At 41.0% G+C, this 21,811-nt stretch overlaps 1 protein-coding gene across 6 annotated transcripts in view; it reads right to left on the minus strand.

The window, feature by feature from the left end:
* Positions 1 to 21,811, minus strand: part of sox5 (SRY-box transcription factor 5) — a 394,349-nt gene that overhangs the window by 109,354 nt on the left and 263,184 nt on the right. For 4 of the 6 annotated variants that reach the window (XM_072241132.1, XM_072241133.1, XM_072241130.1 and 1 more), the window contains 2 exons: positions 13,942 to 14,071; positions 6,073 to 6,149 (listed from right to left, as the gene is read on the minus strand). In XM_072241132.1, coding sequence (XP_072097233.1) covers positions 6,073 to 6,149; positions 13,942 to 14,071 — 207 coding nt within the window. The remainder of the gene's footprint in view (positions 1 to 6,072; positions 6,150 to 13,941; positions 14,072 to 21,811) is intronic. The other 2 variants (XM_072241131.1, XM_072241134.1) reach the window with 1 other exon arrangement.

The raw sequence follows: 21,811 nt of genomic DNA on the forward strand, positions 1-21,811 counted from the left end.
AATTGACGCTAGTTACAAACTGTTCAGCAGCAGCTTTCTTTCTCAATTCAGTGGCATAGTGCCCCAAGTAAATTAAGGGATTATTTTCTCTTTTAGTTTTTGGTCTTTAAGAGTTGACCCAAGTAAGATGGCTTCTTCAATTAAGCAACAGCACAATTAACCAGAATCAGCTGTGCTAAAAGAAGCAAGATACACCGTTTCCCAATAATTTCTGTGGTATAGATGGTTGAGTGAGCCATTCCTATCTTGGCTTATGTTGCAACCATCTCTGCACATTTCCTGGCCATCCCTTTATTGAAAAACAATTGCATTTCCATTCTCAGCCTTTCTTTTTGTTTTTATTAGAACTAGATATTGTGGCATTTTAACTCTGTTGGTATAGTCTGACCAATTGAGTCTCACTATTAACAGCACAGTACACAGACAGAGAAGCAAAATGTACTGCTTCTTCTATGATAATTTCTACAATAACTTCACCAAACATTTGGTCTCACCCTACCAGACATATTCCCTTTGTCCTGAGGGAGATGAGGTTGAGTACAGGGCTACGGTAGGAAAGTTTGTCACATGGTGTGAGCAGAATTATCTGCAGCTTAATGTGAAAAAGACTAAGGAGTTGGTGGTAGACCTGAGGAGAGTTAAGGTACCGGTGACCCTTGTTTCCATCCAGGGAGTCAGTGTGGACATGGTGGAGGATTACAAATACCTGGGGATACGAATTGACAATAAACTGGACTGGTCAAAGAACACTGAGGCTGTCTACAAGAAGGGTCAGAGCCGTCTCTATTTCCTGTGGAGACTGAGGTCCTCTAACATCTGTCGGACGATGCTGAGGATGTTCTACGAGTCTGCGGTGGCCAGTGCTATCATGTTTGCCATTGTGTGCTGGGGCAGCAGACACCAACAGAATCAACAAACTCATTCGTAAGGCCAGTGATGTTGTGGGGAGGGAACTGGACTCCCTGACAGTGGTGTCTGAAAAGAGGATGCTGTTCATGTTGCATGCACTCCCATCCACTACATAATGTACTGGTTGGGCACAGGAGTACATTCAGCCAGAGACTCATTCCACCGAGATGCAGCACAGAGCGTCATAGGAAGTCATTCCTCCCTGTGGCCATCAAACTTTACAACTCCTCCCTTGGAGGGTCAGACACCCTGAGCCAATAGGCTGGTCCTAGACTTATTTCCTGGCATAAATTACATATTACTATTTAACTATTTATGGTTTTATTACTATTTATTATTTATGGTGCAACTGTAACAAAAACCAGTTTCCCCCGGGATCAATGAAGTATGACTATGACTATGGTTCTACCCATCACTTTCTCTACAGCTAAAATTTACCTTGTTTTGTCTCTATCCCAGCTCTAGCAAAGAATCCCAGACCTGAAACCTGACTGTCTCTCTCTCCACTGATCCTGCCCCAGCTGTTGAGTGTTTCTCGTACATCTCTGCTCATTGTGCACTTCCGTGGCACAGCTTCAGCTCTAGACATCTAAAATGAATTCTCCTGAAATTCACAAAGTACATAGTAAGAAAACAGAAAATAGAAAAAAGACGCAGATGCTAGTATCAGGCAACACAGTAAAAGGTGGAGCAGCTCAGCAGGCAAGTAAATAAATAAATTATTATAAAAAAGACAAAATACACTGAACTATGGATTGTCTTTAAAATCTGCTAAGTGGATTCATAAACACAGATTATCAGGATATCTACCATAAAAACCTGATCAAAGGAAAAAGAGAGGGAGGAAATGCTTATGTAGGAAATTTCAGAGATAGGTGGGCTTTAGAATACATTTACAGTATAGTCACTGTTAAGCAAGAAGCAAGCAAACTAAGTTGCATAGAGCATCTACCTAACATGATAAAACATAGGTTGTGAATTTTCCCGGCTTCTTTGAGAAATTCCTCCTCATCTCCATTCTAAAAGGACCACCCCTCTATTCTGAGGCAGTGTTCTTTGGTCGTAGACACTCGCACCATAGGAAACCACTCAATCAAGGCCTTTCACCATATGATAGGTTTAAATTTGGTCACCCCTCATTCTTTTGAATTCTAGTGAATACAGTCCCAGAGCCATCAAATGCCATTCATATGGCAAGCTGGTTCATCCTGGAATCATTTTCGTGAACCTCCTTTGAATCCTCTCCAGTTTCTGCACATCCTTTCTAAGATAAGGAACTCAAAACTGCTCACAATACTCCAAGTGAGGCCTCACCAGTACTTTATAAAGTCTCAGCATTACATCCTTGCTTTTATATTCTAGTCCTCTTGAAATGAATGCTAACATCACCACAGACTCAAGCTGCAAATTAACCTTTAGGGAATCCTGCACAGGGACTCCCAAGTCCCTTTGCACCTCAGTTGTTTGTATTTTCTCTCCGTTTAGAAAATATTCAACCCCTTCAGTTCCCGGCACTGTATTCCATCTACCACGTCCTTACCCTTTCTCCCAATCTGTTGAAGTACTAGTGTAGCCTCTCTATTTCCTCAAAACTACCTGCCCCTCCACCTATCTGTGTATCATCTGCAAACTTTGCAACAAAGCCATCAATTCCATCACCCAAGTTATTGACATATAATGTAAAAAGTATCCATCCCAACACAGAACCCTGTGAACACCATTAGTCAATCGCAGCCAATCAGAAAAGGCTCCCTTTATTCCCACACTTTGCTTCCTGCCAATCAGCCACTGCTTTATCCATGCTAGAATCTTTCCTGTAATACCAGGAGCTCCTAACTTGTTAAGCAGCCTCATGTGTGGCACCTTGTCACAGTCCTTTTGAAAATCCAAGTACACAACATCCATCAATTCCCCTTGTTATTTCTTCAAAGAATTCCAACAGATTAGTTTGGCAAGATTTTCCCTTGAGGAAATCATGCTGATTACAGCATATTTTATCATGTGCCTCCAAGTACCCCGAAACCACTTCCTTAGCAATCGACTCCAACATCTTCCTAACCACTGAGGTCAGACTAACTGGCCTATAATTTCCTTTCTTCTGCCTCTCTCCCTTCTAGAAGAGTGGAGTGAAATTTGCAATTTTTCTGTCTGCTGGAACCATTCCATAATCTAGTGATTCTTGAAAGATCATTACTAATGCCTCCACAATCTCTTCAGCTACCTCTTTCAAAACTCAGGGGTGTACACCAACTGGTCCTGATGACTTATCTACCTTTAGACCTTTCGGTTTACTAAGAACCTTCTCTCATACCATCCGGGTGTCTTTATCAGGCCCACAGAACCTCGTCTCTGTTCCTCTGACTAAAGAATCTCCTATCAACACTTCAGTCTTCTTCACCTCTCTGATCTTCTGAGCCGCACTGCCAGAGACCCGGTCACTGTGGCTCCCCCCGGTAGGGTGCCCCACCTCAACAGTATATAAAATTATATACTTATTATTGAAGGAACTGGCCACAGTTATACTCTGCATTGGTTGTGCATTTCCCCTCCTTCTCCTGACAGAGTTAGCAGTTCATTTCATATTGTCCATCATCTTGCAGAGACAGTGCACATAGGTACTCCTCCATAGGACAATAAACTCAACTTTGAATTTTGACTTTGACTTCAGAGGGAGCAGGATGCCTGAAGGAATTTAAACACTAAAATAAGAACTTAGAACTGAGTGTATTGGAAGTTGGGACAGGCAAATATAGTTCAACATCAAGTGTGGTGAAGGATGAGAAAGCAAGGCCAAGTAGAATGCACTTGGTAAATCTCTAGTTGCACTAAAGTTTATGGCACATCAAAGATGGATATTGGCCAGGAAACATTTGTAATAGTTAACTGTTCAAAACACAACCCTGGCTGAAACTGTCATTCAAAAGTAGGTTGAGGCAAGAGTACAGACAAGCAAATGAATGTGAGGTAAAACTACCTCTTAGCCATTCAAGGAGCCCCAGAAATACCTGTGCTCAGAATGTTAGTGAAAATGAAGACTGTGTCCATCCTGATCCAAATACAGTGATAAACTGGAATACAAGTCCTGCAATAATTGAATTTAGTACCAAAGCTTTCAGATATCCACTGGAACTTCTATAAACACTCAGTGTAAAGCCATGCCTCACGGTACCAGACATCAGGGTTCAATCCTGACCCCAGGTGCTGTCTGTGTGCAGATTGCACATGTTCCCTGTGACCATGAGATTCTTCTGGGTGCTCCAGTTCCCTCCTACATCTCAAGGACGTACAGGTCGGTGGGTTAATGGGCTGCTGTGAATTGCCACAGTGTGTAGATGAGTGGTAGAATCTGATGGGAGTTTAAGGGAATTGAAGAGAACATTGGGAGAATAAAACAACGGGATGAATGTAGGAATTAGTGTAAAATGAACGGTCAGTGCAGACCTGATGGGTTGAAGAGGCCTGTTTCCTTGCTGTATAAATGTTGAATTCTACCCTTACCATGACTATTAGCAAATATGTGATTCTGTACACTTGTCTGACTTTTGATTCATTTATTTTGCATACTACATGTCAAATCCAGGAGCACGTTACTGAATATGATCTGGAAAGAAAGAACTTGTATTTCTATCTCGTATTTCATATCCTTAGATTGCCCCAAAATGGTTCACAGCCAATGAAGTATTTCTGATGTGCAGTTACTGCTTGATGAGTAGAGAAATACATCAGCAAAAATAAAAACTGCACAGTGCCATAACAGTTAGATCAGGGTTCGCTTCAAGCCACTATCCATTAGGAGAGTGAACGTTCTCCTCATCACCATGTGTGTTTCCTTTGTGTGCTCCATTTTCCTCCCACATTCCAATGACATACTGTATGGATTAGTGCTAGTGAGTTGTGGGCATGCTATGTTGATGCCAGAAGTGTGGTGACACTTGTAGGTTGCCCAGCACAAACTTCATTGATTTGATCTGATACAAATCACGCATTTCACTCTATGTTTCGATGTACATGTGCCAAATAAAGCCCCACAGACAGACAAATTGACAACACAGTTTGATAGTTAGTGCTGCTTGGTTGGAGATAAACCTCGATTGGCAAGAATCCTTTGCTCTTTTGCAAATGATCTCAGGGGATTGCCTTTGTCTGACCAAGCGGGTTGAAAGAACTACATCCAAAAGTTACATCCACAAAGATGTGAATCAAGTCCTTGTTCATGCAACCTTCTGAGTCAAAAGTGAGAGTGTACCGAAAATGTTACTGAAACTAAAAAACTCTTGATGAAATTAAAAGCTAATTGTACAATGCTGCATATTGTACTGTCGGTATTGAAAGCTTGGATGGATTTGCTTGATTTTGCCATTCCCAGGGTTCCTATTCTCAGCATAGATACTCATCTATCCCAAGGGGAATGTCCGCCTGTGTACCTTCTCATGAACAGATGACTGGACTTCATTGACTTAAATGAGTTATCTGTCATGCATCTGTGCAACAGGCAGAAGATACAAAGCCTGAAAGCACAAGGCTCAAGGACAGCTTCTCTCCCACTGCTATCAGACGATTGAATGGATCTCTTGTAGGATAAGATGGACTTTTGACTTCACAATCTACTTTGTTATGATCTTGCACTTTATAGTTTACCTGCACTGCATTTTCTCTGTACCTTTTACTCTTTATTCTGCATTGTTATTGCTTTATCTTCTTCTGCCTCAGTGCGCTGTGTAATGATCCGATCTGTATGAACGGTATGCAAGACAAGCTTTTCATTGTATCTCAGTGCATGTGACAAAAATACACCAATACTAATGCACTGGATTTGGAATGAAGAATTGTGCATGATATAATGTATATAAATGAATGAATTGGAAAGTAAAGCTTTAAAGTGTGAGTCTGGACAGCTTGCAAAATCAGTGGGAATTTCTTGGCAAGAATCTTCCATTTCTCTCACTTTTTCAACTCAGTCCTGAGAGAGTCCGAACTCAAAAAGCCATTCCTGCTGAGTTAGTTGCTTTTGGCTACTGCATGTTGAGATCTCTCAACCATCAGGATGCTTTTGTTAAGCATTTGTTTATCAAATGTAAAGTTTTCTATTAGCCACTTTTTCCTGAATACAGTATCTCCTCCAATGAAGTGCCCCCGATCTTTAGGTTCCTCAGCCTGTCCTACCTGCAACTGGAGCTGGCCAAGACCGGGTGTAGCCGCTGCCATCGTCGTGGGGATAAGCTGAAGCGGGTACGGCTCATCTGCAAAAGTGAACAATGCATGTTTTAGAACGCCTCATGCACACTCCGCTGACCAATCCCCAACACTAGCCGTAACCTCACCACCCCTTTCACAGTGCTTCCCAAGGTGATGTCTGTCTGGATAGGACCGTTGACTTTGGCTTCCAGCTCTCAAAATGAAAAACTGGCAATAGATTTGACAAAGTACATCAAGAATTAAATGTAATGAACGGTCTTTGCTGTTATTTCCTGTTGCCTTACAAGCTGAATTTAGAGTGGTTCAAAATTTATCATCCTCCGTAGGTAGTCATCACTCCCCACTGGGTTCAGTACAATGGGACCTTTCCAACATAACATGTGTTGAATGTATTTACAAGCCCCCTTGTCTCAGAGTGACGTGGCACCCAATAAAATACCATCCTAGACTGACACTTCCTCTGGACTTAATCCATATTATGTAGATCTTGTACCATTTAATCCTCTTGTAGCTGAATGTAATAGCAACATTTTAATATAAATTAATCTACAAATTATCCTGTGCCAAATAGTCATAAATCCTGAAATATGACAATTTTATGAGTCCAATGATTTTCCAGCTGATGATTTAAAATATCTACCCTGCCAACAGTCTCTGATTTTGTACCCCTCTCTTTTGTACCTTTCTATTAATTCTGTACAGTGGTTGTTTCATTATACAGTTCCTGTCACCTGGTTATCACTGAAGAACAAAGTTAAGATGTAACCCTACAGTTAAAAAAATATACCATTTGCACTTAGTTTATGCTGATAAAGGGAATAACTGTAATTTAAATGAACCAGTAACTCAGCTCTTTGCATTTGCTTCAACATGAGTGAATGTATTCTAGTACTCAAAAGGATCGTGTTGTCAACAGGACCAACCTGTCATAGCACACACAAAATGCTGGAGGAATCCAGCAGGTCAGGCAGCATCTATGGGAAGGAATAAAAAGTCAAGGTTTTGGGACCTGATGAAGGGTCTCGGCCCAAAAAGTCTACTCTTTATTCAGCATCTGCAGAGTCTCGTGTTCAACCTGTAATAATGTAAACACGAGAAAGTCTACGGATGCTGGAAATCCGAGCAACACACACAAAATGCTGGAGGAACTCAGCAGGCCACGCAGCATTGATGGAAATGAATAAACAGTCAACATTTCGGGCTGAGACCCTTCTTCAAGAAATGTAATAATATACATTTTAGCATTTTACTTTGAATATTCTTAACATAGGAGCAATGAACTGTGAGCTTGTCCAACATTGTAATTAGATTTCACTCAAGCCTTGACTATAATGAACATCTCAGCACTCACACACACTTGGATAATGAATTCCATAAAGCTTACTGTCTACAGAGTGAAGAAATTTCTTCACAACTCAGTCCTAAATGATTAATTCCTTACATAATGATAGTGCGTCTTAGTTTTAAACTCCCCAGCCAGGAATGTACTCTTTTAATCTACCATCATTCCCTCAGAAGACACAAGAAACTACAAATAATGGAAAGTCTGTTAAAAAAAAAACTACAAACTGCTGGAGGAATTTGGCAGGTCAGGCCTGCATCTATGGAGGGAAATGGTCAGTTAGCATTCTGGTTAGAGATCCCTCATGGGGTCTGAATGAAGGGTCTCAATTCAAAGTGTTGATTCTTCATTTCCGTGCTGGCCCATTGAATTCATCCAACAGTTTATCATCCTCTCTGATATGTTTCAGTCAGATTTTCCCTCTTCCTCTCCATTCTCTCTTTTCAGGACAACATTCCTACTGGAAATTGAACGAATGAATCTGTGCACCATTGTCTCCAAGGCAAGTACATCCTTTCCTACATACGGAGTCTAAAACTGTACCCTGGGTGTGGAAACACCAAAACACTGTTTATCAAAGGTTAAGTTAACCACTTTTCCCTAAATATCTCCTTCAATCAACTATCCCTGATCTTTACGGTGCTCAGTCAAAGTCAGTCCTGCCTGCAACTGGAGTAATTTGAGCAAAACACTGAGTAATTTCAGCAATATTTCCTCCCTGTAACCCAAATACCTTTGCACCAGTGGCCAGTGTATACTTGAATTTATATTGATTATAGCCACTGCATGCTAAGCTTTGCCATCACATGAACCAGCAAATATGTCTTTGTGTGGCCATCAACATTTCACACTTACTCATAATTTCAAAACAAAATATTCTCTTTCATTTCTTGTCGAAACCTCATGCCATGATGAGGCCATTCTCAGGTTAGAGGAGCATCACCTCATACCCTGTCTAGGTGGCCTGCAGCCTGATGATTTGAACATCAATTTCTCATATCAAGTAAATTTTCAACCCTTCTCCTTCTCTCTTTTTCCATTCCCAATTCTGGCTCCCATCTTACCCCTTCTCTTTTCTTCACCTGCTCATCATTTCCCTCTGGTGCCCCTCTGCCTTCCCTTTCTCCCATGGTCCACTCTCCTCTCCTATCATATTCCTTCTTCACCCCTTTACCTCCGCCATCTATCACCTCCCAGCTTCTCAATTCATAGCTCCTCACACACTCGCCTAAATTTCTCCTCACCTGGTCTCACCTATCACCTGCTATCTTTACTCCTTCCCTTCCCTTCATCTTCTTACTTAGGCTTCTTCCCTCTTCCTTTTCAGTCCTGATGAGTTCCTCCAGAATTTTGTGTGCTTTGCTCCACATTTCCAGCATCTGCAGGATCTCAAGTTCATGAACAGCCTTGTATCTCTCTACAATATCCTTTATCTGCCATTGTCATGCACCTATTTAGCTTGTCAACATTCCTTTGCCTCTAACTCACAGGTAGTTTTCCCACCTCGCTTGTATCATGTATCTGCCATTGATATAGACTGTAGATAGCCAAGCCCTCACTTCGGTTCTTTACTACACCCTGAGAATGACTAATCATCCCAAACTCTGTCTCTTGTCCCTTAACTAATCCTCAACCCATATGTATACTGACCACTAACAATGTGATCCCTTATATTACGCAACGTTTTTGGAGGCACTTTTTGAAAATCAGCTAAGTGATTTCCTACCCTGAAGAAAAGTAGATTTCTTAATCAAATTTTCACTTTCAAAATCAAAGTGTTGAAAGTTTTGCTTCCATCTTCATGTAACTGAAGCAACACACAAAATGTTGGAGGAACTCAGCAAGTCAGGCAGCATCTATGGAGGAGAATAAACAGTCTATATTTCAGGGCTGAAACATTGACTGTTTCATCCCCTCCATATATGCTGCCTGACCTGCTGAGTTCCTCCAGTATTTTGTGTGTGTTGCCCTAGATTCTCAGTGTCTGCAGGATCTCTTGTGTCCATTTAAATGAAGTTCAACATTTGGGTAAGTATGCCCTCCAAAGCTTAACCTATCTCACTAAAATGTGCTGTGCAGAATGGGAAGAAACATTGAAAGTGATTTATAATGTTGAGCATGACTTCCTTACCCTTGTTCTGTAACATCCTAGAACACAGATGTATACAAAAAGAGCTTTGGAATTATCATGAGATACAGCACCATTGATCTTCAAGATACTCCCTTAAAATTCTGGTTCAATTAACGCACAGCTGGTCACAATGGAATTCTGCCTGTGCAAACTCCAGCATGCTTAAACACAACTTGCCTGTTCCAGGAACTAATGTCAACACAAAGGGCTTATCTAGACTCAATGCATGACAGGAATCTCAATGAATCAAATCCATTAACCATGCGTTAAATGGGGGTCCTGGGGATGCAGCTTACGAGTGCCCAAGATCCAATAACAGAATTATACTAATCAGTAATATTTATTCAGCTGCAAATTAACTTACAATAACCATCAAACGTTCCAGATGAGCAGAATGATAAAGTTTAAATGGCTTAATCATTCCTCAAAAATCTGAAGTTCTCAAATCCCTGGATGTCTAACATATCATGCAATACAGTTCGATCAGGTACAAAGAGCATTGTCATTTGGCGCACTCAGAAAATATCAATCACACTTTTTTTTTAGGTACGTTGTTTTAGGTATGAATCTCAAGGTAGTATATGGTGACATACATATACCTTAATAATAAATTTACTTTGACTTGGATAGAAAGTAATGTTTCCCCTGAGTGAACATGTGTCAGGGCGAAAGAGGTCATTCCTTGTAAAACATTCCTTTTAGAGATTGACCTTGTTATCCTGGGACTGCTCATATTTAATACTTAGAAAACCTCCATAAAAGCCAAACCTATTTCCATGCTTTTTCCTGACAATTCAAAGATTAGTAGGTACATCCAAATTCAAATGGTCCATGTGAATTTGAAAAGGTGAATGTTGGTAGCAAAAGTGATAAAATTAATGAATTCTGCACAGGTGCAGGAAGTAGCACCAATGCAGTGCTAATTCAATGTCCCCCTTGCTCCTTTAGATACATGTTAAACCACAAAAGGAAGCATTGAATTTTCTTCATCACCTACAGCTACAGAAATGCATCAACATGACAAAGTATATCCAAGCACCTTGCCGGATCAACATTGGACGTAATTCACTGCCAATCCATGCAAACAAATTTAAAACAGATTGATCAAAGGTGCTGGCTTTAAAAATCCAAAGAAGTGGAGTGAGTGGGAAGATTTATAGAAGAAATTTCACAGCTTTGGAAACTGGTAGCTTAGGACACAGCAGCCAATGGAATTGAATATGGGATGCCAGGTTTAGTTGGGTAAAATAGAACATGAGTGGAGATAGTTCCAGGGATTGTCAGGGGATAAGGGCACTGAGAGAACCGAACGCTAGGATGGGAATTATATATCCAAGCCCTAGCTGGGGTAGGAGCCAGTGTAGGCTGGTGAGTATCCAGCTATTGTCTCAACATTGCTCTGTACTATTGCAGCAAGACTTCCCTACTTATATACTCCATAGCCTTTGCAACAAAGGCCAATCTTCCTGATTGCTTACTACATCTACATGTTCACTTCCTGTGTATCAAAGACGTTGTAGGAAATTGAATTGCTCTGTGAGCTAGAAGGACTCAATGAACTGAAGCAGCCTCCTATTACGTTATAAAGAAATTTGGAAAGATATAGATGGATGCCTTCATCCCTCTTTGCTGTGCATTCTATAACTTCCCTCCAATTAAACCATTGTTATTCTATAATCCTACTAACTGGAAAACTAATTTTTCCCAGTGAAGACAGATTTGTTCAAAGTCTGCTCTTTTCCCGTTTCTTATTATTAAATATTCAATTCCCATTCCTTAAGATACACTTGCAGAATTTTATACTGCTTTTTACTGTCATAATCTATTTTCTCCCTCATCATGCTTTTTCAGTTTATAAACTATTTTTGTGCTGTCACCAATATTTGCAACAATGCTTACATTTCTCTTAACTTGATACTAATCTTAACTAATTTAATAAAACATACATAAATAATTCTCTTCAATTGAATATATATATTGAGAATCATGAAGTATCTCTTTAAATGTCTGCCTCTACTTACCTACCTTTATATTTTTAATCTGTCTTCCCTGTTCAATTCAGCCAATACTGCCTCATACTTTTGTAATTATCTTTACTTAATTTTAAAAAACTTACATTTCCAGGGCAAGTTTCTCTCTCTCAGATTTAATGTGCATTCTATGTAATGATCATTCTTTCCCAGAGGATCTCTATGAGATGATTAATCGCCATTTACATTTGTGAGGTCTAATTGTAAATGGCCCCTCTGTTACACAACTGATCTGGCCAAACGTTACGAATCCCCAGGAAGTCGACTCCAATAGCTTTATAGTAATATTATTGCCATTTTACAACATACAACACTGGAGCAGGCTCTTTGGCCCTGAATTTCATGCCAAACTAACTAAACTAGCAATTGAAAGCTGAACTAAACTGGTTCCTTCTTCCTACACAAATCTGAATTTCTCCATTCCTTGCATATTCATGTACCCATCTAAGAGTCCTTTAAATGCCTCCATCATGTTTGCCTGCATGACCACCCCTCATGGTACACACCAGGCACCTACCATCTCCTGAATGAAAATCATTCTTTAGAACTTACCCCCTCATCCTTAAATTCATGTCCTCTTGGAAAAACAATGCTGGCTATCCATTCCATCTAAGACCCTCATAATCTTATAAAATTGTATCAGGTCTCCTCTCAGCCTCTGACACCCCAGGGAAAACCTTAGTTTGTCCAACCTCTCCTTATAGCATATGTCCTATCATCCAGGCAGCATCCTGGTAAGCCTTTCTGCACCATCTCCAAAACCTCCACATCCTTCCTATAATGGGGCCACCAGAATTGAATGCAATACTCCCGATGTGACCTAACTAGAGTTTTATAAAGCTGAATTTCATGACCTTTGAGCTTTTTGCCTCAATTAATACAGTAAAGTACGCCATAAGGTCTGTCTTCTTTACTACCCTATCAACCAGTGCAGCTATTTTCAGGGATCGATTGATGTGGACAGTAAGATTCAACATCTTGACTCCATCAGTTCAAGAAAGTAAGCTAACTCAGACTTCTCAAACTTTATCAGCAGTCAAAACACCAAACTTACTATGAACATCTACATCCCAAGAATGAATACTAACACTTCTCCCTTGAAGAGTGGGGGATGTCTAGGACCAGAGAGCATAGCCTCTGAGTAGAAGGGTGACCCTTTAGGACAGAGGTGAGGAGGAATTTCTTTAGCCAGAGGGAGGTGGATCTGTGGAATTCAGTGCCATGGATGGCTGTGAAGGTGAACTCATTGGGCATATTTAAAGTGGAGGTTGATAGGTTTTTGATTAGTAAGGTCTTCAAAGGTTATGAGTAGGAGAAGAAGGCAGGAGATTGGGGTTGAGCGGGATAATAAATCAGCCATGATCAAGTGGCAGAGCACTTGATGGGCTGAATGGCCTATTCCGCTCCTATGTTTTATGGTCTAAAATGGATACAACTGCTGTCTTTGAATACAATGGAGGGGTACAGACTTACTGTAAATGATTCAGATTTGCAAATCTTTTAAAATAAAAGCTCAAGTTCACAATGCATATGGATTTAGGTCTTAAAAAGCAAGATAAAGAAAACTAAGGCAAAAGTCTGATGCTAAACTTTCGCAAGTCATTTATTGGACCACAGTGAGAAATTATTTTCTGTTTAATTTAAGAAGGGTAAAATATGGTGAGGGTATAGCAATGATTTGCCAATAATGCCAAGACTGACGATCTTTTAAAGGAGTGAAGTAAAGAAGTGAGCTGCTAAAAATGTTCAAAGTTATGAGAACATATGACAAAATAGGGCAAGGAAAATGGTTTCCACAAGTTGCTAAGTCAATAACTAGTTAGATCAGCTTTAACGTCATCAGCTGTCTAATTAATACTTCATCAATTCCCCTTTCAGTTTGCTATGTTTTTCGAACATAACCCATTACTGACTTCATTAGTGATTGTTAAGGTTCAGAATCAGTCAGAATATACAGAGGTACAGATTAATAATGTGCCACCTCTAATTGCTTATTACATTAAATGTCAAATTACAAAGTGACACAAAGACAACAATAACTGGTTTTATATTATTAGGAAAGACAAACCAAGTGCTTTACCCTGCATGATACACGTTGCCTGTCAAATATGTAGCTAAGGAATAAAGAGTAGCTGATTTGGCCCTCTGCAATAGCTTTACTCGGCAGCAGAATATAGCAGCTACACTAGATTACTTCAACATCCTTTTCTTATTCATCCGAGGTCTTCCAGCCTATATGCTGACAGACTTTAATGACATGTGGCATTTGCCAGGATTGTTAAGCAATAACCCTGCTGCAACAGAGAGCTTGGCCAAGTCTTCCAAACACTTACTGCATCCTCCAGGTTTGTACGAGAATCCAGGAGGCAGGAGGAATCCTTGCTGAGCTGCCGCAGCTGCCAAGGTTCGCTGATCCGGTGGAAACACTGGGATCATCAACGGAGGCAACTGACCTTGAACCTGCTGAAGATTAAACACAAATCAACAAAATCGCAAAGGCATCTTTGCTTAGGAGAGAGATGAATACTTTTAATGAAATTAGCATCAACCACTTGCAAAACTCAAAACTACAACAGACAGAAAATGCTGGAGGAACGTAGCAGTTCAGGCAGCATCTACCTGAAGGAATAAAGTGAGGACATTTCAGAACGAGATACTTCATCAGAAGGGTCTCGGCCCAAAACATCACCTCTTTATTGCTTCCCATCGATGCTGCCTGACCTGCTGAATTTCTCCAGCATTTTGTGTGTATCATTCTGGGTTTCCAGCATTTACAGAATCCCTTGCATTTACACATTTCCCAGTTTTCTGGTGACATTATAAGTTAGTCTAGTGGTTACAGCATCACCAAACCCAGGGGACAGGAGTTCAAATATGATCATTAAACTTGGCAGAAAAGATCAAGCTGGACAGTTGCATGAACACAAGTTGTTCACCCATACCTTTGATGGGGTTGGGGGGGGGAAGGGAAGGAGAGAGGGGGAGCAAAAAACACCTACCAAGCTAGTTCACACAGGGCTCATGTCTCCAAAATCTTAACGTGGTTAGATATCAAGACAATAGAGTGAGAAAATAATCATTTTATGCCTTTCATAATCTCCAGACTGAGTCGTAGAGTACTACAGCACAGAAACTGGCCCTTCAGCCCATCTAGTCCATGCCGAAGAAACTTCACAAAGAACTTTACAGTCAACTAATTGCTTTCTGAAACAGGGAATAATCATAAATTAAAAACACACAGCAAGACCCTGCTGGCACCAATAAAGTGATTCCCTTTTCTACTGCGGTGAAGGGCAATACTGGGATAAGTTCTTCACCTTTAGCTCGACATCTTTGACATTAACTTGAAGGAAGAGTCTTGCTTTACTTTATTATCCCACTTTACTTCAGTGGTGTCGAAACAGGCATGGCGATCTTCTTAACAACACTGTACATGCCCAGCTGCCTGTGCAAATATTTCTGATACGTGCACGCATCCAGGAAGGAAAGCTTCGATGTATGTATGCTAAGGGGACATGAGGTGACTAATTTGATTTAGCAGTTAAGTCCATTAAAAGGACGTTGTACTATGCAATTGGACTCCCCAGCCTGTAACTCTGAGACAACTGCATTCTGCAATACCAAATTAACGCCAGCCTAGTTTACACTCAAATCTATGAAGTGAGATATGACACCTTGCCCTCCTGATTCACAGACAAGTGGTACCATACTGCAATATCAATCAAAGCACCAGAATACCTGTCATGAGAGCTGGATATTGAGGAGAACTGCCAACATGATATATAAAGTCACTTTGTAAATGATCAGTTACAGCTCAATTATCACAGAAAAATACTGAAAAGTGGTATGGCATCCAATAAGAAATAGGCAGCCAAATAGATTTAAAAAAAAGCATTGTGACTAGGCTTGTGCTCAATCTTAGATATTTGTAAGTATTAAGTTCAGGATAGCTTGGAAATAATAATATGGTCTTTTTAACAGATGTGGGGATAGGGTTTGGTTAATTTGGTTCTCACTAGTTAAGCCACCCACTTTTAGGGAAGAGAATATTTTCCATTTCATGCGCTCAATACAAAGATCAAGCTGTGCAATTCATACAGAAAGAAGATTTTTCAGAGCCAAGGCGAAATATTGAAAAATTCTAAAATCAGAAGTTTCTGGAAACACTCAGCAGGTCAAGTGGCATCTGAGAAGCAAGAGCATTGACACACAAAATGCCGGAGGAACTCAACAGGTCAGGCAGCATCTATGTAAAGGAATAAACAATCAGCATTTCAGACCGAGACACTTCATGAGGGCTGTCAATGAATTGGCCTGAGACCCTTCATCAGGACTCTTGTATTTCCATTTTGTCTCCGGACTGATTCTCCCTCACCTGCTCAGCATTTCCAGCGCCACTGGGTTTTATTCATCCTGCTGAAATGTTTTAACCCCTAGTATATCATATGTAAGATTTTTGATATTCCTACATTGGCAATCTTTACTCATATATGCAGGGGAATTTTTATTTATGCAGAGAGTGATGGAAGTGTGAAAAGAGCTGTGAGGAATGGTGGTGGAGATAGATACGATAGTCACCTTAGAGACTCTTAAATGAATATGCAGAGACTGGAGGGATACAGATGTGGTGCAGGCATAAGGATTAGTTTAATTAGGCATTATTAGCTGAATTAGTTCAGCACAACGTCATGGGCCAAAGGGCCTGTTCTTGTGATGTATTGTGTTACATACTACACTAGCAAATTTGTGGCTGTCAAATAAGTTGGGTGGGAGCACAAACTCATTTTATGTTGTGCTTCTAAAGCACATAGAAATGGCCATTTCTCCCATTGACACCAGTATCGAGAAATGGGACGTCAACCTTCATCAATAATGCCTTTGTTATTATTAACAAAGTTGCACCTAGATGATAAAAGATTTCCCTTGCTAATTTCTACATGGAGCTTACTGACAGAAGTTCACTGTTTTTATTTTTGAGGGTTTCTGCTAAAGTTACGGCAAATGTCTTGGATAATCCTCACAGAAAGTGACTGGGTGTCACGGTAGAGTAGCAGTTAGCATAATGCTATTTCAGCTCGGTGCATCGGAGTTCAGAGTTCAACGCCACATCTTCCCTGTGGAACGTGTGGGTTTTCTCTGGGTCCTCCAGTTCCCCCCCCCCCCCCACAGTCCAAAGACAACCCGGGTAGGTAAACTGGTGACTGTAAATTGATCCATGATTAGGTTAGAGCTAAAACTGAGGTTGTCGGGGGTTGCTGGATGGTGCAGGTTGACAGGCCTATTCCACACTGTATCTCTAAATAAATGAAATAAGTAAATAGACCCTCCTCCGAGACTATGATTATTGCAAGCCAGAGATTCCTAAAGGGCTGCCTATGGTTCTCAAAGTTTCTGTCTCTTTCAATAAATGCCTGCCTTCTTCAGTCAATAATTCAACTGATTATTCGCTTGTGTTGTTTTTCCTTTCTTGATTGAAACCAGTTTCTTTTTCACACACCACCACTTTTCAATAATAATATAAAATCGTAGTTAAATATAATGTACATCTCAAATCCGCAAAGATATGCCTTCAGCATTATCACTGAAACAATTCCCCTATCCACAGACAATGTTCCTGATATACAATGCACCCTCATCAATCTTCCCTCCCTTAAAATACCTATTTATAGAGAGGGGAATGTTCAGAATGTAAATGACACATTAGTGTGGGAGAGCAGGAGACAATTATCCTTAGGTTGAGTTAAGCTATGTTATTCAGCATGTGTAGGTGGAGCCATGCTTGCCTTGTTAAATGATATCTAACCTCAGCATGTTCATTCAAAGCTAAACAAGAACTAGTTCTTATTCCCTGCACGGTCATCAGTTACCAAGATCTGAAAGAGTGCTTTATGACCATAAAAGCGTTTGGTTGGGACATGGTTTCTATCTGTGAAGATGACCCAAAAACAGGGATCATAAAAATGAAATAGTCACTAATAATTATGCAGACAAGTCCGCTCAAAGTTCTTTATCCAAAGAGTGTTTGGAATATGGAGTTTGCCACCAGAAGGAAACTAATTGCTTGTATGCATTTAAAGAGAAAATGGAGAAGGAATAAAAATTTGCGCTTTAAAATTATTATCAGATTAGGAGGAGGCTTAAGGGAAATGTAAACATTGGTGTGATCCAGATGTGACAAATGCCCTGTTTCAATGCTGCAAAATTCTACGCTTGCTGAAGGCGGACATACAAAGCTCTCCTATGACATACGAGTAGGAGTCACACAATAATATCCTGGTAAATTCAGATTCAGTTATCAGATACAGGGCCTGACAATAAAAATATTCTTTCTACCCTTCATTTTCCGTCGCTTCTCAACAAAGCCCAACTGTGATGTCTTTTCTGCAGAGGCGCACTGACTATATTTGGATTACCAATCGTCTCAAATAAAATAAAGCAAACAGCTGTGCAGAATATTTTACACAGACGAGATCGGCAGGAAGCCCCAGAACTTCTAAAGGTTCTGGAGATAAAAGTGACTTTGCCAAACATGAAGATTCAGAACAACGCATTGAAAACAGAGTGACAGATGGTCCTACCAGGAACTACGGTGCCAAGAAAAAGAAGAAAAAAAAGTGATGTTATTGAAAATGACTAGAAAGTTCTCAGATGAATTCAACATTCCCAACCCTTTGCAAGTGCTAGTCTGCCTTAAGGGCTAATAAAGAAAAAACATAACCTGTCAATACAGAGATTACAATGTAACACAAGTCAGCACTTGAACCTGACTGCACACTCAACAGGGAGTAGAGCATCTCACAGAAGCATTTGCTAACAAACCCACCAGGAAAATTCTCATTCCGACTAGACAAGTTGTCAGATGATACCACCCAAGGTCATTTGACTTTAGCTAATAAAATGTGTGAGTTAAGGAATGAACTTTGAACAAAATCTTGGCAGCTTGGAGATGCAGCTTTGGCATGGGTTGGGTGTGCATCTGATCTGCTACATATCTTGGTTATCCCCTCAATCAAATGTATGCCTGCACTGCAGCAGTGATGAAGTGGAGACCTGGCTGCTGTAATCGGCTGGTTAATGGGGCATTATTAAAGGATAGCAGGGAAGGATGACTGGGTAGGGAATGGCTGCAGCGGAGGTGCGTGGGTAAAATCACTGAAATAAATCAATGCATTGTCTTTATGTATGGAAGAAAAAAATAAGATTCATTTAATACTGAGTTGGGTTTGCTAAGCAGCTCAGTGAATCCATCTTAACGGATGAGTGCTACATTTTTGTCTCACTTATAGTAGGCAATGTTCAGCACGGGTTGAACAATGTCACTGATTCACGTCCGTATTGGTCGCCCAGAGTCTACTCTCAGCACCTTACTTTCACCGGATGCCGCTCTCGTTTCCCTCGTGGGACGTGCTTGGTAAAGCATCGCTGGGGTGTAACAGTAAAACCGACACTTACAGCCTAGCCCCCCCCCCTCCACCAGAGCTAACACATGATATGAACTTGGAGCTCATATCACGGTACACATCTATTGCTTGCCCTCACCCGCGGTGAAGTGAGCTGTCACTGAATGAGGCTCAGTGTGGTTTTTGTAAAGCCTCTCTCGGCCTAAGTTCAAAGTTCAAGTTAAATTTATTGTTGAAGTATGTATAAGTCACTATATACTGCCCTGATATTCATTTCCTTGCAGGCATTCACAGTAGAACAAAGAAATACAGTAGAATCTATGAGAAACTTCACACAAACAAAGACTGCATTATTCAAATCTCAAACAAGAGAAACTCTGCAGGAAATCCAAACAACACACACAAAATGCTGGAGGAACTCAGAAGGTCAGGCAGTATCTACAGAAAAGAGTATGGTCGGCGTTTCGGGCCGAGACCCTTCAGCAAGACCAGTCCTGCTGAAGGGTCTCAGCCCAAAACATCGACTGTACTCTTTCCCATAGATGCTGCCTGGCCTGCTTATTCAAATCTTACTAGGTCTCCTCCCTATTACAGATCCCTTCCCCTTCTCTGCAGATTAAAACAATAGACACATGGATGCAAGAAAGCAGAGGGATATGGGCTATGGAGGAGGGAAGAATTAGATTGCCTGGTGTACGTTTATATACCACATAATCATGGGTAGAAGGGAGCGCACTGCAATGTACTGGTCTATGTTCTACGTTCTAATCAGATTTTTCTATTTCCAATAAGAGATCATTGATCTGTAATACTAACTCTGCTTCACTCTCCATGGATATAGCCTAATCCACAGAACTTTTCCATTATAGCTATTTCTGTTGCTTTCCCCCCTCAGATACGATGCATGTACAAATCTCTGATTCAATCAATTAACTCTATAAACTCGTGATCAACACAAACACAATAAAGACCCAGGCTACCTGGTGGAGAGCATTCTGACAGGCTGCATTATTGTCTGGTATGGTGGGGGGGGCGCGGTGGTTACTGCACAGGATCAAAAGACAATACAGAAAATGTAAAACTAGTCAGCTCCATCACGGGTACTAGCCTTCATAGCATCCAAGACACCTTCAAGGAGCGGTGCCTCAGAAAGGTGATATCCATTATTAAGGACCCCCATCACCCAGGACATGCCCTCTTCTCATTGCTACCGTCAGGAAGGAGGTACAGAAGCCTGAAGATGCACACTCAGTAATTCTGGAACAGCTTTTTCCCTTCTGCCATCCAATTTCTAAATGGACACTGAAACCATGAACACTACCTCCCTTTTTATTATTTCTATTTTTGCATTATTTGTAATTTAACTATTTAATATACATATTACAGTAATTGATTTATTTTTTGTTCTATATTTGTCATGTATTACATTGCATTGCTTCCACTAGGTTAACAAATTTCATGACACATGCCAGTGATATTAAACCTGATTCCAATTCCGATTCTGAATAAATCTTTTCCCACTGGCCGCTCATTCGAGTTCTATTTCTCATTCCCATTCTGAGACGATGAGTCCACTGTCAGATTGGAGGAGCAACACCTCATGTTCCGTCTGGGTGACCTCCAACCTGACAAAATGAACGTTGTTTTCTCAAACTTCCAGTAATGACTCCCCCTTCCCCCTTCTCCTTTCTTCAATTCTGTATTCTGGTTCCCTGGTTGGTGGGTGGAGATATGTCTCTACCAAAGGAGGTGCTCCTTCCCTCCGTTAGCCTGCAGGTCACCCTTGGGCAATGTGTAGCACCTGCTTCGCACACACACCCCCCTCCCATCTTGTAATGACACTGCCCAGAAGGCAGCCATGGCAAACCAAGAACAAAGAAGAAGAAATTGCCTTTAAACTCACGAGAGAGCATAGGCCATCAACTTTTTGCTGTTGCTGTTTTTGTAGCAGGCAATTTCTTTTTTACGAGGTCGAGTTGCTAGCTCGATGCTCAAACCCAGCACAGATGGAAAGCGTGCACGGGAGCTGGCTGGATTTGAACTCGGGACTTTCCACCCCAAAGTCCAGTGCTGATGCCACTACACCACCAGCCAGCCATGGCAAACCACTTCTGTAGAAAAATTTGCCAAGAACAATCATGGTCATGGGATCATGATCGCCCCCTTCATACGACATGGCACATAATGACGATGATGATGACTCTGGCTCCTCTTTTACCCCTCACCTGCCCCTCACCTCCCTCTTACGTCTTTACCCTTTCGCTTTCTCCCATAGTCCACTGTCCGCTGCTATTCGATTCCTTCTTCTTCAATCCTTTACCTTGTCCACCTATCACCTCCCAGCTTGTCACTTCATCACCCCTCTCTCACCCACCCAGCTTCACCCTCACCTGGCTTCACCAATCACCTGCCAGCATGTACTCCATCCCCTCCCCGCCCACCTTCTTATTCTGGCTTCTTTCCCCCTTCCTTTCCAGTCGAGATGTGAGGTCTCACTCTGAAACATTGACTGTGTATTCCTCTCTACAGCTTGACCTGCGGAGCCTGCCCAGCATTCTGTGTGTGCTGCTCTGAAAAAAACATTCTGACTTCAGTGTTAAGCTTGCATTTTCTTGGGTTATTGGGATCCGACTGCCTCTTTTATTGCCAAAGCTAGAATGTTTTTTGGGCAACTGACCCTCAGCCTCATTCCTGACTGTGACTAATCAGGAAACAGTGGGAATGAAGCATTTGATTATTGTGCAAAGTACTGGAATGCTTATTTTCTAAAGTTGAGTCAAGATAAACATTGACATCTTAACTA

The sequence above is a fragment of the Mobula birostris genome, chromosome 23 (genome assembly GCF_030028105.1).
Source record: "Mobula birostris isolate sMobBir1 chromosome 23, sMobBir1.hap1, whole genome shotgun sequence".
Lineage (NCBI taxonomy): Eukaryota > Metazoa > Chordata > Chondrichthyes > Myliobatiformes > Myliobatidae > Mobula > Mobula birostris.